General features: G+C 40.3%; 1 protein-coding gene across 1 annotated transcript; it reads right to left on the bottom strand.

Annotated features, from left to right (window-relative positions):
- Positions 1-6,891: 6,891 nt before the first annotated feature.
- Positions 6,892-8,214, bottom strand: LOC149529489 (uncharacterized). The gene is made up of 4 exons (XM_089808156.1): positions 8,147-8,214; positions 7,771-7,934; positions 7,482-7,658; positions 6,892-7,355 (listed from the first exon to the last, which is right to left on the bottom strand). Exons 1-4 carry the CDS (start codon positions 8,212-8,214, stop codon positions 6,892-6,894), a joined length of 873 nt encoding a protein of 290 aa, XP_089664282.1.
- Between the last annotated feature and the right edge of the window lie 7,801 nt (positions 8,215-16,015).

Below are 16,015 nucleotides of genomic sequence, written 5' to 3'. Positions count from 1 at the left end.
TATCTCACATTTTTCAAAGAAGATGATAGGTCTCTCTATCATCTTCCTAATCTCACCCTCCACATAGAAGTCTTTTGATGCGAGTTTTGTGTCACTACATAACATATTAGTAATTGGATGCTTGATACAAAATATCAAATACACAATTCCTCTGTTGAAAAGTTATCTCTCATGGGACATGAGTATAACTCCAATGTTCCTTACACCATTGGATACTCGCTCAGTTTTATCAATGTGATTTGTTGGTAATCACGTAGGCGGCCTTACATGTTCTTGTTTGAGAAAAATTTGGATCTTGGTGAGAAAATGGAGATGGTGGTTCGGTGTGAATGCTAGATGATGTTGATGGCGCGATGATGGCAATGTAGGGTGAATGGCGATGGAAGGTGAGAATGCTGATGTTTTGGTTTACTTCTCTAACTAACCTCTTCTAAGCATGAAATTTGGCTGCTCAACTACTCCTACTCCTAAGAATGGAAGGTTAGCAGATGGACGGGGATCGAATCTAATGAAGGCTAACCAGCGGCCCTACCTCCATAGATGCAACGCTTCAAAGGAAAGTAAACTAGATCACCACACAAAGCCTCCCAACCAGCCGCTAGGATGCTAGTGGCCTAGTGTTGACCCCTATCAAACATCTACCAAAGCTACCATGCAACTATCCATTTTATTTTACTCTTACTCTAACAACCTGAAATGAAATTGCTTCAACTTGAAAAGAAAATTTAACTATGTGGAAGTAGAAAACATGCAATAACACCCAATGTTCTTAGTCAACATGCAATGAAAAAGAGAGCACTTTGGTATTATTTTCGCAACAATTTCTCCAAACCCCCCCCCTTTACAAATGAGAGTCAATGGCCTTATATAGAGGTCCAAAATACAATGGACGATAGAGATCAAAACAAGATCGACGATCCAGATTGGATCCAAAAACCCTAATTCGGGTTGCCACCCCATCGGCCAATGAGAAGATGCCACCTCATCAATGGACCAATGAAAAAAGTGCAAAAGTGGCAACCAATGAGAAGGCACCAAAATGGTGGCCAATCAGAAACAAACACTTGTCCTATTCTAGAAGAAAGAGAAAGTTGCCACTTGGGCTTACATAAGATGATCTTCTAATATAATTCTTCCTTTTTCTTTTGTTCTTTTAGCTAAGGTAATGAACTTAGCTAGCCTTTCGTTAACTTCTTCCATAGGAGGACAAGGTGTGTGCTTCGCTCGGAGTTCTGTTGACTTTGCCACGCTGTTTTCTGCTTGTAGTATCCTTTCGTGATCCTTCTCATATTCCTTTGCAAACCCAATAAAAGCATCAAGTGAGGAAAGGGTGTTCAGATGTTTCCTTTTGACGACAGCCTTTCCTAACTCATCCAATCTCGATCCAAATCCTATCTCACTGACATCCTCCTCTCTAATACCCTCAAAATCAAGCGCCACCCCAACGTCGCTCATCATGGTCGAAATGGAAGTGTCGATGCTTGGGCCATGTTGTGCAATCTCATCATGAATTTCTTCAAGTGTTCTGAATCTGGTAGTCAATGCAACATACCAAGATTCAACTATGCTCAATCCTCTCTCATCAACCAACCGGGCTCTTTCCAAATATGCCTCCGGTAGCCTAATGAACACCTGCAGCCTAGGAATAACCAAATCCTTGATGGGAAGAAAATTCTTCCATTCCTCTTCAAATAATCTGAATTTGTTTCTAACAGTCACCAATGACTGGAATGTTGAGATGAAGGAGGGAAAGAAATTTTGCCCATCTTGGATTGTATCATAGATCCAACCCCTTACTTCATGTAACTGAGCTGATACCTCTTCTGAATTGCTCCCGCTATCTTGAGGAAGGGCTACCTGATGCAGCTGTTGGATTGGCTGGCAATCTCTCCAATATTTGTTTTCGGCCTCCAACTTTACTATCCTTTCGTTTTCCTTCGTCAATCTTTCTCTGATTGATGCTATGCCTTCCTGAACCTCCTCACATTCCATATCATCTGTATTTCTTCCCAAATTATGTTCTACTATTTCGTACTCCCAGGCTGCAATCTCATCCGCTGCCTTATTGATTGTTGGTATAGCAATCTGAACCCTTCGATGACCATCACTGTCGCTTCTGATTACCCTTGCCACCGTATTTGCCATCTATTTTTGGTTCTCGCTATCATCCTTTTCTATTAGTCCTTGGATATCATCAACTGCATGAGCCATTACCACCTCGCCTCTCGGAATAAGCATTAGCCTTAACCATAGTGGTGTAGTGCATCTCCCCAAATTCGGATTCGGTTCGACCAAAAAAGCATCACCAACGGCCTTAGACGCTTGACTTCTCTCTTCAATATCATTCGGCCCATCTTCTTCTCTACTATTTTCTGCCATATTTCCTTGCTGGTTCTCTGAGAGAGGGGAGTACTTCGTACTTTCACTGTAGCCACTTCATTCCAAATCAGAGCTCACCTCCACTGCGGCCCCTTTATCACTCAAATTGACCTCTTGGCTTCTAGCCTTAGTTATACTCTCCCTTGATGGCGCTGCCCGCTGTCTCTTGGCTGCAGGTTCTGAACGTTCTTGGCTTTTCCATACCTCCAAAGCCCTCTTCTTGCTATTTCTAACTATCTCCGATTGCCAGCCACTTCCTTCACCCTTCTGTCCAATTGATTCTACTAGACCTTCCTTCGGTTTCATCATCTCATAAGTAAGGAGAACCTTTTGTCTTTGTAGCTTTCTCATCTTGGCATTATACCACGACTCGGTATGCAAATCTACTGTCCTTGTGACTACCTCCAAGGAAGGATCCTGATGATCGTCCCAATCCACTGGATTCAACTCTATTCCAACTACTGTCTCATAGTCTTCTCTCAACACACTACGATCATCCTCCAATTGATCGGGAATATCAAGGCCTCTCCATCTGATATCTCTCATCATGTTCACTGACAATCTCAAGAAAGCTAGCTTTCTCATGTGAAAATCATCCTTTGCATTGGCCCAAAAGTCCTCTATAGTGGGAACATGCTTAAATTTGCTTCCATCAGATGCCTTGATAAGACAAACAGGGTCGAATCCTTGCCTTGCTCTGTACCATCCTAGATGATACCACTCCAATTCCTTTTTTGCAGCCTCAAAGGTGGCCCAATTTTGGCAACTATCATTGCCAATTATAATTGAGAAGGAAATGCCTATTTTCCCCTCATTCCTCATTACTCTATCATAGTACTCAAGCTGCCTAGCCAATTCCATCAAAACTACCTTGTCGGGTGGGTATCTTGGAAGCCTCTTGGGACAAACTGTACTTCCTGCCACTCTAATGTATGTGAATTGTGGGAATTGGATGAACCAACTCCCAAACTTCTTAATCCTTGCTTCTGCTTCTGATGAAAGTCTCTTAGCATGCGCCCCTTGTAATACCCTTACTGTCTTCATGGCGAATGCATCGCAAAACATCTTGTAATCCTTGTTATTGTGCAAATGAAGCTGCGGATAGCATTCATGCACCAAATATTGCCCCGGCCCATTACCAATCTCTCCTAAGGCCCTAAGTCCCAGACTCTCATACAATCTAGCAATTAAGTAAAATAGATAGGATCCCATGTAGAATTGCCTTTGGTTTTGAACTGTTCTAAGTTGCAACTCTAAATTTTCACTTATGATCCTAGCCCAATCAAATTTTCCTTTTCCCTTTTCAATTTCATCAATGAAGAAGTACATCCAGTTTTCGAATTGCATAGCTTGAGCTAGGCCCATGATCCGGCTGAGAAGAACAATGAGATCGCCATATTCCGGCTTGAAATCTGCCACTGTAAGCCTTGTTGATTTGTTAACTCCTTTCCTTCCTTTGTGTATCCAATTCTGCTTTAGATGTGAGAAGTAGGCCTCTTGGTTACCTTGAAATGATTTGGCCACCTGATCCACCATTACAACTGTCATGCCCTTGCTCTGGGGAATATTAAATGTCTCTTCAATTGCTTGTTGGCCAATGTTGGCCAACACTCTCTTCCCTTCGCCAAAAATGATGGATTTACTGTCTAGATCAAATCTGGATGCACACTCCATAATCAATTCTGAACAAGGAAAAGTAGGAGGAAAAGCTGCTGCATGTACAATTCCGCTCTTGTATATCCTCTTTGCCAAGGGGGATTTTCTTTCCTTTAGTCTGTCCCTCATCCGTATCATGTCCACTGTAGCGATATTAGTATCGGTTATTTTCTTCATTTTTGAGAAGAAGGAAGTTTTGGGCGTCATATCCTCTTTGTCTTTCTTAGCGTTTGCCCGCTTGGGATTCTTACTTGCACTATCATCCTCCATGCTCGTCGCCCTATTACGGGATGGTAGAGTGGTGGACCAAAAGGCAAGAAGAACCAAGTAGTGCAATTCTTAGAAAAGAGCGAAAGAATGGATGTCAGCTTAAGCACTCCTTGCAACTCTAGATGATGACTTTCACCTTAACTAATAATCTTACAGCAACTTTTCGGAACCCGAGATATGACATCAAAGAATTACAAATCCCTTTGCAAATTAGAAAACAAAGCCTCTAAGCTTATCCAACACTTGCCTTCTATGCAAAAATCAAACTTTCATATGTATCTCTTCTCCCAACAAAATTGCCCAAATCTGATATAAAAATTGCAGCCCCTCTAGAAAATCAGAATTTTGTCTTACACAAATTTCGGCCCTCACAAAATTTGGCTCCCACAAAATTTGGCTAAGCATGAAAAAAAAATCTGCCCTTCCACAAAATTCGCCCAAGCAAAGAAGTAGCAAAATCTGTAAAATCTGCCACCTAGGGCACAAATCGCAGCCCACAAAGTGGAGCAAAAATGCCCAAAAACGCAAAAAATATGGCCCTTAGACAAATCGCCCAACAATGGCAATGGAGAAATTGCCCAAAAATCGCCAAAAAACTGTCTTTCACCAATTTTGCCCAAGTCTGAAAATCTGCCCTTGCTTCAAATTCGCCCAAGCATGAGGAGCAAATGAATTGATGAAAATGAAATGGGAGGGGACTCCCTTTATAGAAGCTTTCACCTTCCTCCCAGGCTGGCCGACTTGGTCCTATAGAGGAAAAAAAAACCAAAATTAAAACTAAGTTAGTGGCCCATTTTAAATACTTTGCCAAAATTTTAATTTTCTAAAATGAAAACTGCACTTTTAATTTACTAATTAACCACAAATTGCAAAACGAAATTGAATGGTGCCTTGGGGATGCTAAAAATTTCTATTTAATGAGGGTTTGCTAATTAATACATCCTTGAAGTTGAATTTTGGCTAACCAAAAGCCATTTCTTAATATTAATTTACCAATTTCATTAAATACCAAAAGCTTTCAAGGCAAATTTAATCTATTAAAGCCAATTTTTGCAATTTTCCTCTAAATCGATTTTGGTAAATAATTAAAATTTTATGACAAAAAATAAAATTGCCTCTAGAGTAAAAATCAATTTTGCAATTTAACTTCATCTTACAAAATTAAATTCTATTTCACCAAAAAAAATAAGATTTTCCAAGAACCTAAGTCAAACGAAAAATTTTCTTATTTGAAAATCATTCAAATTTACAATTAAATCCAAATTTTCAAAAGAAATCGTCTAAGTACAAAATTCACAATCTTATCCTGACAAGTTGAAATCAATTTTGAACTTATTCGGCCTAAGGATAGAACTGATAGCTCTGGAAAATCAAGTTGAAACCGGGTGAAAAATACATCTAACCTTCTCCACTGGCCCTAAAGGCGATTAAAAAGGGGGTCCCCAAGATTTTGGGGTGATGTGTGAAAACCTCACAACATCATGCGACTCCACAGGTGAAATGTTCTTTAACATTTTGAGAAACAAGTAACTTAGAACAAAATCTCAGGATGGCCTATCCGCAAATCACTTAAGGACGAGCACTCAACAAGGGAAAGGACTCTCAAGTTGAACCTAAGCACTCTGACCATAAGTTACTCACGTGTGTGCAAATGATTTATTCTCCGCTTGACAAGAAGTTGATAGTCTCTCAGATCCATTAAACTTAGCTATTATAAATATCCTTACTTCAAAAGCAACCTGGATAGAGCTCCGCTGCCAGTCAGGCGTCTATAGCCCCGACGGAGTTATCGCTGTGGCACCACAATCACGGTTCTGCCTTTAGTGATTATCTTTATAGCACCGGCAGAGATGACTGCACACCCTTTAACCAAATTTTATCTTTATTTTCACTTTAATATTTCCTTTTCTCTTTTCTCCTGATATTTTCTCTTTTTCTTCTCTCTTTTCAATCTTTTGTTTGGTTTGTAGGCAATGAAGCTTGCGGAGGGTTTGGAAGACCACAGTGGCGCTGAAGCAGGTGTATGATTTTTACTAAGTCCAACTTCACTTTAAAACACCAAGAACTCAGAGCAATTAAGTGTGAGTAGAATGTTGTAACCATGTCAAAAGATAACTTAAGAACCTCTATAGAGTCTAACCCAAATTTAGTACAAGTCCTACCATAGACCAACGACTAAACACATCCTTTAATCTCTGAACCTTGTTAAATGCATTCAAGAAATGAACAAGACAGACTCCGTTTTGTCCCAATATAATATAAAATCTACACACCTCACCCATGAGTGATAACATGGAACCCTCCTTTGCACTTGCAAAGGTCCAAAACCAAAACTACTCTTCGACTGAGGGAAGCAAAAAGATCTCAAGTCAAATGACTTGATGCAAATCAAATTCAAGCTCCCTCAAAACACCTAAACTAAGCAACTAAAAGAAAACTACTCTAAACAATTGAAAGGGAAACTACTCTAACCCTTGGGCCAAATGGTGCAAGATAAACTCTATTCTAAAGAACTGAAAGCAAACCTAAACTAACAACTGAAAGCAAACCTAAACTAACTATGTACAAAGGGCTTCGGACAGAGTCCTAGGCTTGGAAATAATGCTTGAGGAATTGCCCATTGACGGGCAATGGGACATGTCCTCCAGTGAGTGTCTTGAGTCTAAATGCATTATCTCCTATGATCTCAGCAATCTGGAAAGGACCTTTCCAAAGTTTGTCGAATTTATTATGTTGTCCTTTCTTTTCATGGGCTTTATCCCAATATAAGACCAAGTCAGAAATCCTGAAGGCCTTGTTTTGTGTTTTTCTGTCAAACCAACGTTTTACTACCCCTTGATGTTTTGCAAATTTTTCCAGGGCTTCGTCTCTTTTCTCATCTAACTGCATCAGTTGAGTCAACCTGACTTGGACTCTGTCTTCGTTCTCATCATAGTATTCCTGTATGAACCTTAAAGTTGGAATTTTCAATTGAATTGGGAATACAGGGTCTTGTCCATAAACCATATGAAAAGGAGTGATCCCTATGGACTCTTTAACTCTTGTTCTATCTGCCCACAAAGCGTATCTCAGTTGTGTGTGCCAATCTTTTGGGTTCCTGTCTAAAAGTTTTCCAATCACAGTCAAAAGGTTCTTGTTTGTGGATTCTGCTAGGCCATTTCCCTGGGGATAGTAACCTGATGAAAATTTTAAAATAATCCCGTGATCAAATGCCCATGTATGAAATTTCAAAGAAGTGAAAGCAGAACCATTATCACAAACAAAAGCAGAAGGACACCCAAACCTGGTAGTGATTCTTTCCTCTAAAAATTTGATAACAATCTCAGCAGTGCAATTCTTGAAAGCTTGGGCTTCTGACCACCGAATACAGTAGTCAGTTGCGATTAGAATATACCTGTGTTGTGCTGAGGAAGGTGGATTGATAGGACCGATGAAGTCAAGTCCCCACATCGCAAAAGGTCTCACCTCGATGATTGGCCGCAGAGGCATTGCCAGATTCCTTTGTCATTTTGCCGAAGTTTGGCAAACATGACAAATCTTTACGTGCTCGTGAGTATCCTTGAACAAAGTTGGCCAATAATATCCTGCTCTTAGTATCCAATGTGCTGTGGCCAAGTCTGATCCGTGTCCTGTTCCCCATTTATCATCAAAATGTTCCAAAATATTTCTGGCTTCTTCCTTTCTGACACATCTCAAATATATCCCTTCATGATTTTGCTTGTATAATACTACTCCTTGTAACATATATCTTCTGCTCTTGAATCTCAATGCTCGCTTCTATACTGGATTCAAATGTGAAGGGCACTGATGATTTAACAAATAGTTGGTTATGTCCCGGTACCATTCATCGGGATGTACATCCTCCAATTCATAAACTTGTTGCACAAGTCCAGGCCCCTCTGATGCCATGGTCTATTCCAATTGTTGTCCTCTAACCAATTTCATTGGTAGGATTTCTATGTCATATTCTTGGATAGTGGCGACCCACTTGCCTCTTCTTTCTCCAAGCTCACTCTGCATCAGTAGCGTCTTCACTGCTATATCAGGTAAAATTGCACGTACTTTACTTCTCAAGATGTAGTGCCTAAATTTCTTCATTTCCTTCACCAAGGCATAAGCTTGCTTCTCCACATTTGGATAATTCAATTCAGCTTCTCTGAAAGGTGCACTCATGAAGGCTATCGGGTGCTCTTCATCTTCTTCATTCTTCTGTGTTAAAATAGCCACGCATGCATGATCAGAGGCGAAAGAATATATATTGAATGGCCTCTCATAATCTGGACTCACTAGAACTGGTGCATTGATGATAGCATGTTTTATCTCTTCAAATGCCTTCTTAGCTACTGGAGTCCAATCCACTTTTGCATCCTTTTTCAACATGTTATTCATTGGCTTCACGATCTCAGCAAATGCAGATATGAACTTTCTCACAAAGTTGATCTTTCCAAAGAACGATTTGAGCTCCTTCTTACTTCCTGGCATGCCAAGTTTGGAAATTGCTTCCACCCTCTCTGGATCTATCATGATACCTCTTTCTAAAATTATATGTCCTAGCAATTTACCCTCGGTGACTCCAAACATACATTTCTTCGGGTTCAAAGAAATTCCATACCTACTACATTTCCTAAAAACTTTCCTCAAATCCAGAATGTGATCTTCTCTGTTCTTTGAAAATATGGTTATGTCATCCATGTAGATTATAATGCACTTGTCTTTTAAGTCCTTGAAAGCATAATCCATGGCTCTTTGAAATGTTGCGCCTGCATTGATCAAGCCAAAAGGCATCCTTCTGTATGCAAATGTTCCCCACTTCGTGGTGAAAGCCGTTTTTAACCTATCTTCTTCTTCGACTTTCACTTGATTGTATCCCAAGTATCCATCCATAAATGACATCATTTGGGCTCCATTTACAATTTGCAAAACCTCGTCTATTGATGGCAATGGATAATTTTCTTTTTCTGAGGCTCTGTTCAAATTTCTGAAATCTACACATAGTCTTATCTCTCCATTCTTCTTCCTTACTGGGACAAGATTGGCAACCCACATTGAATGTCTCACTGGGAAAATGATCCGCGCATCTAGAAACTTCTTTACTTCTTGATATATCAATGGTTCTAACAAAGGATTGACTGGCCTTTGCCGCTGCCTGAATGGCTTACTCCCTTCCTTCAGTGGAATTGTATGTGTGATGATAGAAGGATCATATGTTTTCAAATCTCCATATCCCCAAGCAATTACATCTGGGAATTCCTTCATCAAACTCAATATATCTGCCTTCTCCTTAGGTGTGCAAACTTTCCCAATGTGAACTATTTTGGGACAATCTTCTGTCCCCAAATTAACCTTTTCACACTCATCGCCCCCTGTGGGTTGATAATGCATTTTGTGGAACTGGTCCATGTCAAATATCCTTTCTAACTCAATAATCCCCTTTGGAATAGTATTTTATTTTAAGCTCATAATTCCTTCTGCATCAATCTTTGCTTCTTCATCCACTTCACCATCTATGATTTGCGCTGTGAAAACATCTGAATTGGTCAAGACTTTGAGGATATGTCTATCATCTTCAAACACTTGGAAATTCTTGACATTATCTGGTACTGATGGAACTGATGCCAACTCAACTCTAAATTTCTTCAAACCATCCAACTTAATTGGTGCTAGCGAGCTTGCAGTCTGTGCGAGGGCATTTGCCACCTAATTGTTCGCTCTATAGCCAAACTTGATATTGAAGGCATCGAAGTCCTCTATCAAATCCCAAACCCTATTTCTATATCTCTTCAATCTCTTGTCATAGCAGGCGAACTTCTATTTTATCTACTCAATTATCAAATATGAGTCCCCAAGAACATGTAGTATTTTGGCACCTTTCTTGATAGCGCATAACAATCCTAAAATCAAAGCTTCATATTCTGCCACATTGTTAGTGCATGAGAATTGCAATCTATGTGCCTCTAAATATGTTGTCCCTGTTGGGCTGACTAACTCAAATCTGGCTCTAGCTCCTTGTTTGGTTCTAGAACCATCGAATCTTAGAGTCCATACTCCATTTCTTTCTAGATGCTTCTCCTTTTGGAGACTCTCCGACTCGTCTATTTCATCATCTTCTTTTATTTCCGCACTGGGTGGTATAATTTGGTTCTTTGTTTCACCCATCATGTTGCTTTCTGCTTCATCAACTTGTTGAATCTCAACCTTCTCAACTTGTTGAATCTCAACCTTCTATTTAGCATGTTGATCTTCTCGTTTTAGAGTCCCTGGTATTCTCTTTTCCACTTGTTCTAAGGCTACTGTACACAGAGAGCAAGATAACTCCGAGTGGAATGCATTGTGAATTCTACACCAATTGGGTAATAATAAGTCTCTTACTGGTGTTCGGTTACCCAACTCCATTCCTTGTTGCACGGTCCTAGTCACAAAATTATTGAAATTTTCAAACATGCCTTCACCCTCATTGGACGAAGCATCTGGATCTGACTCAATCAGGATCTCAGTGGAATCCCTTCCTTTGCTTATGATATTCATTGTCAATACTTCTACTTTCTTTGGTCTGTAGGTGCTCATATTTGTCTCCACAAACAATATTTCGTTTGACTCCCCATTTTCGGTCACTGTCAATCTCAACCTTGAGGTGCTATCAATTCTAATTTGATTCGCCAAACCTTTCCATGGGAGCCACATGTGGGAGAAGTCAGTAGCCATATATCCATTCAATTTTCTAGCCCAATCTCTCCCTAGGATCAATCCGTAGGTATCAGCTACATCCACTACTGAAATGTCTACCATGTGTTCCATCCTCGGATCAGATGCCAACTGCATATGTATATTGTGTAATTCTCCTACCACTAGCACTTCCATTTTATCCAATTGAGTAACTCTTCTGTTGGAGTCCAAAGGCATGATTCCTAACCTTCTGCAAATGATCAAAGGTATGACGTTGCTTGATGCTCCTAAATCTATCAAACAATTGTGAAGCAACTTCCCGAACATCCTTACTGACAACAAGAATGGGGCTGGTTCCTCTTTCCCTTGATAATATACCATAGGTGTCTTATGTGCTTGCTTTGGCTTCACTCCGAAATCTATTGTATGAGTAATCTCTTCCTTCTTCACCTTTTCTTTATTGTTCACCAGATTTTGACTCTTTTGAGTTTGTTGTTCTATAGGCGTCGATCCTTGAGCCACATAAATTGGTTGAGGCCCTAACTGGCCATTGAAACTGCTAATGTTGCCATATGCAACCTCTTGTGTAGGGTTGTCCCCCTCACCATACGAAATTTCTTGAGATGAATTTGTCATATTCACTCCTAGAGCATCTTGGATTACATGCACCGAATTAGGAGGAGACCTCCCTTGAGGATGTGTTACTGTACTTTGAGTTTGAGATCCTTGTGGTTTGTTATCCTTCAAATTGTTAAGGAACGTATCCCTAACCTCTGCTATCTTTAGTAATTCGAACAAAGGGAGACTGATCTTGATCTTCCTCATCTCCTCTGTCACACTTTGTCCCAACTTCTTCAATTCTTCGTTATTGACAGTGTTGTTTCCTATTCTTCCTCTATTTGTTTCTTGTGTCGACTGGACATTCTGTGATCTTTGAACATCTTGATTATTCTTTTGTGTACCCTGTTGAAAATTCTGTTGTACATTCCCACTGCTATGGTTACTTTGTCTGTATTTAGGGGCATCCCTTGAAGAATTTGGTACATTTCTCGCATTGGGGTGTGGAGGTGTATTGAAATTATTCGGGGGAATGGAGGATGTGAAGGGTCCGTCATTCCTCCTATTATTTCTCTGATAAAATCTTGTGTTGCTAGCCGGTTGTTGAAATGTTTGATTCCCACCTGTTCCTTGAACTAGAACAGTATCCTCCAAAGGTGGGAAAGAAAAATATGACTCATTGTTACATTCATTTTGATTTATCACCTCGCTAACTGGCCCATTGGCTGATTCGGGTGGAAATCTTCCTTGGTGCTCTTTATATGCTTCAAATTCTGGCGAGAATGAAAACTCCTCAAAAGTCAAACACTGATCATATCTCGAGGATGGAACAATCTCATACCCTATGACCTTCACATCTTCCTGACTATTTGACTCATCTATTATGTTTTGAAACAGGTTAGATGCCCTCTTGAACTCAGCACATCCTAACTCCGAATGTAAATCAGTCTCATGAAATTTGCAATATTTGGACATAGCAGACTCAGCTAGAAATATTCTATCTACCGGTCTACTGTCCGCTGAGGCCTGATTATCAAGTGGCGACACCACATTTCCATTGTTTGTGCCTATGTTCCAAGTCTTCCTTTGGTTAGACTGATTGCTATATCCTTGGTCTTGTGACTGATTGTTACCTTGATAGTTGTTGTTTTGATAGTTCCTTTGATAACCACCACCTTGATTGTTTCTTTGGTAGTCTCTATCCTGATAATTTCTTTGGTATCCCCCTTCTTGATGGTTTCTTTGATACCCTCCTTGATAAATTCCACCTTGATTCTGGTAATTATTCCCTTGGTTCTGATAATTGCTTCCTTGGTTGTTTCTATGGGAACTTTGGAGTTGATTGTTCTGATTTCTCAAATAGGTGACTTCCGTGGATAGCTTCTTGACTTGGTCAATCAACTCTTTCATCTCATCCTTATCTTCTTGTGTCCTCGTGGAGGAACCTGCACCTTGTAGATAAATTGGTACTGAGGGTGGTGCTTGAGATAATGGAGGTCCCAGGTGTACCAACAATTGATTTGTAGGAGCTTGGTAAGCAAGTTGTGGAACTAGATTGTTCGGATACCTTACACCTTGAGGTTCTATTCCTTGTTGGCCTAATTGCCTCCCAATCTTAATTGCTTTAGTGTAAGCCTCAGTTAGCATTGTAGGAGCAGGATTCGCCATCCTTGTGAACATAGCCGTCTGGCTGTCTAAGGCACTGTAGTATGCTTCCAATGCACCCGCCTCTGTTATTGTGTAAGGAGCTTGCAATCTCATGTAAGCCTTATGGAAACGATCATTGAAGGAACTTATTGACTCTTTATCACGTCTCCTGATTTCCACAAACATTCTATGTAACTCCAGTGGTGTGGTGGGCATACCAAACTTTGCAATAAAGGCTTCCCTGAGTTGAACCCATCCCATTATTGATGATGCTGGCAAATTGACAAACTAGTAATATGGTTCCTCACTCAATGAATAGGGGAAAAGCCTACATGCAACATCTTCTTCTTGAATTCTTCTGTTGCATAATGCCTCTTGAAACACTTTGATATGCTCTTCTGCTGTGCGGTTAGGGTTATTGACCAAAAAACTTGGAGCAAAAAACATCAGGATTCTTAGGTAGATCATGGTACTGTTGGAATGAAATGGGTGAAGCATTGTTTTGAATCCATGGTGGTTGAGCCATTGTTGGTTGATTGGCTTGAACTTGAACTTGAACTTGAACTGGCGAATTAACCAAAGCTTGGATCGTTTGACCACTTGAGGAGCTAGCTAAGTTTGAGATATCAGCTACCTGATGATTCCTTGACCTTTTGGGAGATTCTAACACAAGTAAGTCTTCTTCTTAGTGTGGTGTATTTCTCATTATCCTCTGTCTCTTATCCGATATCAATCTCTCAAATCTTTCAGGGGAAAAAGATCCAATCTTTCTATCCAGCTTGAATATAGTTCAGACCCGACTCAAGTGATTCTCTAATTCGAGTTTTCTTTGATAATAGCTTGAGCTTGTCTTTGCGCCTTTCTTTCTCTCTCAAGCTTCCTTTCCAATTCTCTTTGTCATTCCAACTTCCTTTGAATTCTCCTTTCAATAGCTCTTGCTTTCCTTTCTTCTTGATTCAATACTTCAATGGTGTCCAAATACTCTCTGGTGTTTTCACTTTCCTCCCAAGCAATTGAGCCCAAACTGGCTACAAGGTGATCCTGAAGTGTTCTCCAAGTTGCTCTAGGTTGATTTGATCTAGGAAGCACCATTCTTCTTCATACTTATCTTGAAAGTTTCTCAAAAGGGAAAATTTCTTGCCCTCCTTCTAGCGCCAGATAATGTTGATGCGAGTTTTGTGTCACTACATAACATATTAGTAATTGGATGCTTGATACAAAATATCAAATACACAATTCCTCTCTTGAAAAGTTATCTCTCATGGGACATGAGTATAACTCCAATGTTCCTTACACCGTTGGATACTCGCTCAGTTTTATCAATGTGATTTTCTGGTAATCACGTAGGCGGCCTTACGTTTTCTTGTTTGAGAAAAATTTGGATCTTGGTGAGAAAATGGAGATGGTGGTTCGGTGTGAATGCTAGATGATGTTGATGGCGCGATGATGGCAATGTAGGGTGAATGGCGATGGAAGGTGAGAATGCCGATGTTTTGGTTTACTTCTCTAACTAACCTCTTCTAAGCATGAAATTTGGCTGCTCAACTACTCCTACTCCTAAGAATGGAAGGTTAGCAGATGGACGGGGATCGAATCTAATGAAGGCTAACCAGCGACCCTACCTCCATAGATGCAACGCTTCAAAGGAAAGTAAACTAGATCACCACACAAAGCCTCCCAACCAGCCGCTAGGATGCTAGTGGCCTAGTGTTGACCCCTATCAAACATCTACCAAAGCTACCATGCAACTATCCATTTTATTTTACTCTTACTCTAACAACTTGAAATGAAATTGCTTCAACTTGAAAAGAAAATTTAACTATGTGGAAGTAGAAAACATGCAATAACACCCAATGTTCTTAGTCAACATGCAATGAAAAAGAGAGCACTTTGGTATTATTTTCGCAACAATTTCTCCAAACCCCCCCCCTTTACAAATGAGAGCCAATGGCCTTATATAGAGGTCCAAAATACAATGGACGGTAGAGATCAAAACAAGATCGATGATCTAGATTGGATCCAAAAACCCTAATTAGGGTTGCCACCCCATCGGCCAATGAGAAGATGCCACCTCATCAATGGACCAATGAAAAAAGTGCAAAATTGGCAACCAATGAGAAGGCACCAAAATGGTGGCCAATCAGAAACAAACACTTGTCCTATTCTAGAAGAAAGAGAAAGTTGCCACTTGGGCTTACATAAGATGATCTTCTAATATAATTCTTCCTTTTTCTTTTGTTCTTTTAGCTAAGGCAATGAACTTAGCTAGCCTTTCGTTAACTTCTTCCATAGGAGGACAAGGTGTGTGCTTCGCTCAGAGTTCTGCTGACTTTGCCACGATGTTTGCTGCTTGTAGTATCCTTTCGTGATCCTTCTCATATTCCTTTGCAAACCCAATAAAAGCATCGAGTGAGGAAAGGGTGTTCAGATGTTTCCTTTTGACGGCAGCCTTTCCTAACTCATCCAATCTCGATCCAAATCCTATCTCACTGACATCCTCCTCTCTAATACCCTCAAAATCAAGCGCCACCCCAATGTCGCTCATCATGGTCGAAATGGAAGTGTCGACGCTTGGGCCGTGTTGTGCAATCTCATCATGAATTTCTTCAAGTGTTCTGAATCTGGTAGTCAATGCGACATACCAAGATTCAACTATGCTCAATCCTCTCTCATCAACCAATCGGGCTCTTTCCAAATATGCCTTCGGTAGCCTAATGAACGCCTGCAGCCTAGGAATAACCAAATCCTTGATGGGAAGAAAATTCTTCCATTCCTCTTCAAATAATCTGAATTTGTTTCTAACAGTCACCAATGACTGGAATGTTGAGATGAAGGAGGGCAA

The sequence above is a fragment of the Cupressus sempervirens genome, chromosome 11 (assembly GCF_028749045.1).
Source record: "Cupressus sempervirens isolate cs-2001-9-10 chromosome 11, ASM2874904v1, whole genome shotgun sequence".
In the NCBI taxonomy this organism is placed as follows: domain Eukaryota; kingdom Viridiplantae; phylum Streptophyta; class Pinopsida; order Cupressales; family Cupressaceae; genus Cupressus; species Cupressus sempervirens.
Note: the sequence above shows the minus strand (reverse complement) of the source record. Positions and strands in the feature narration are given on the sequence as shown.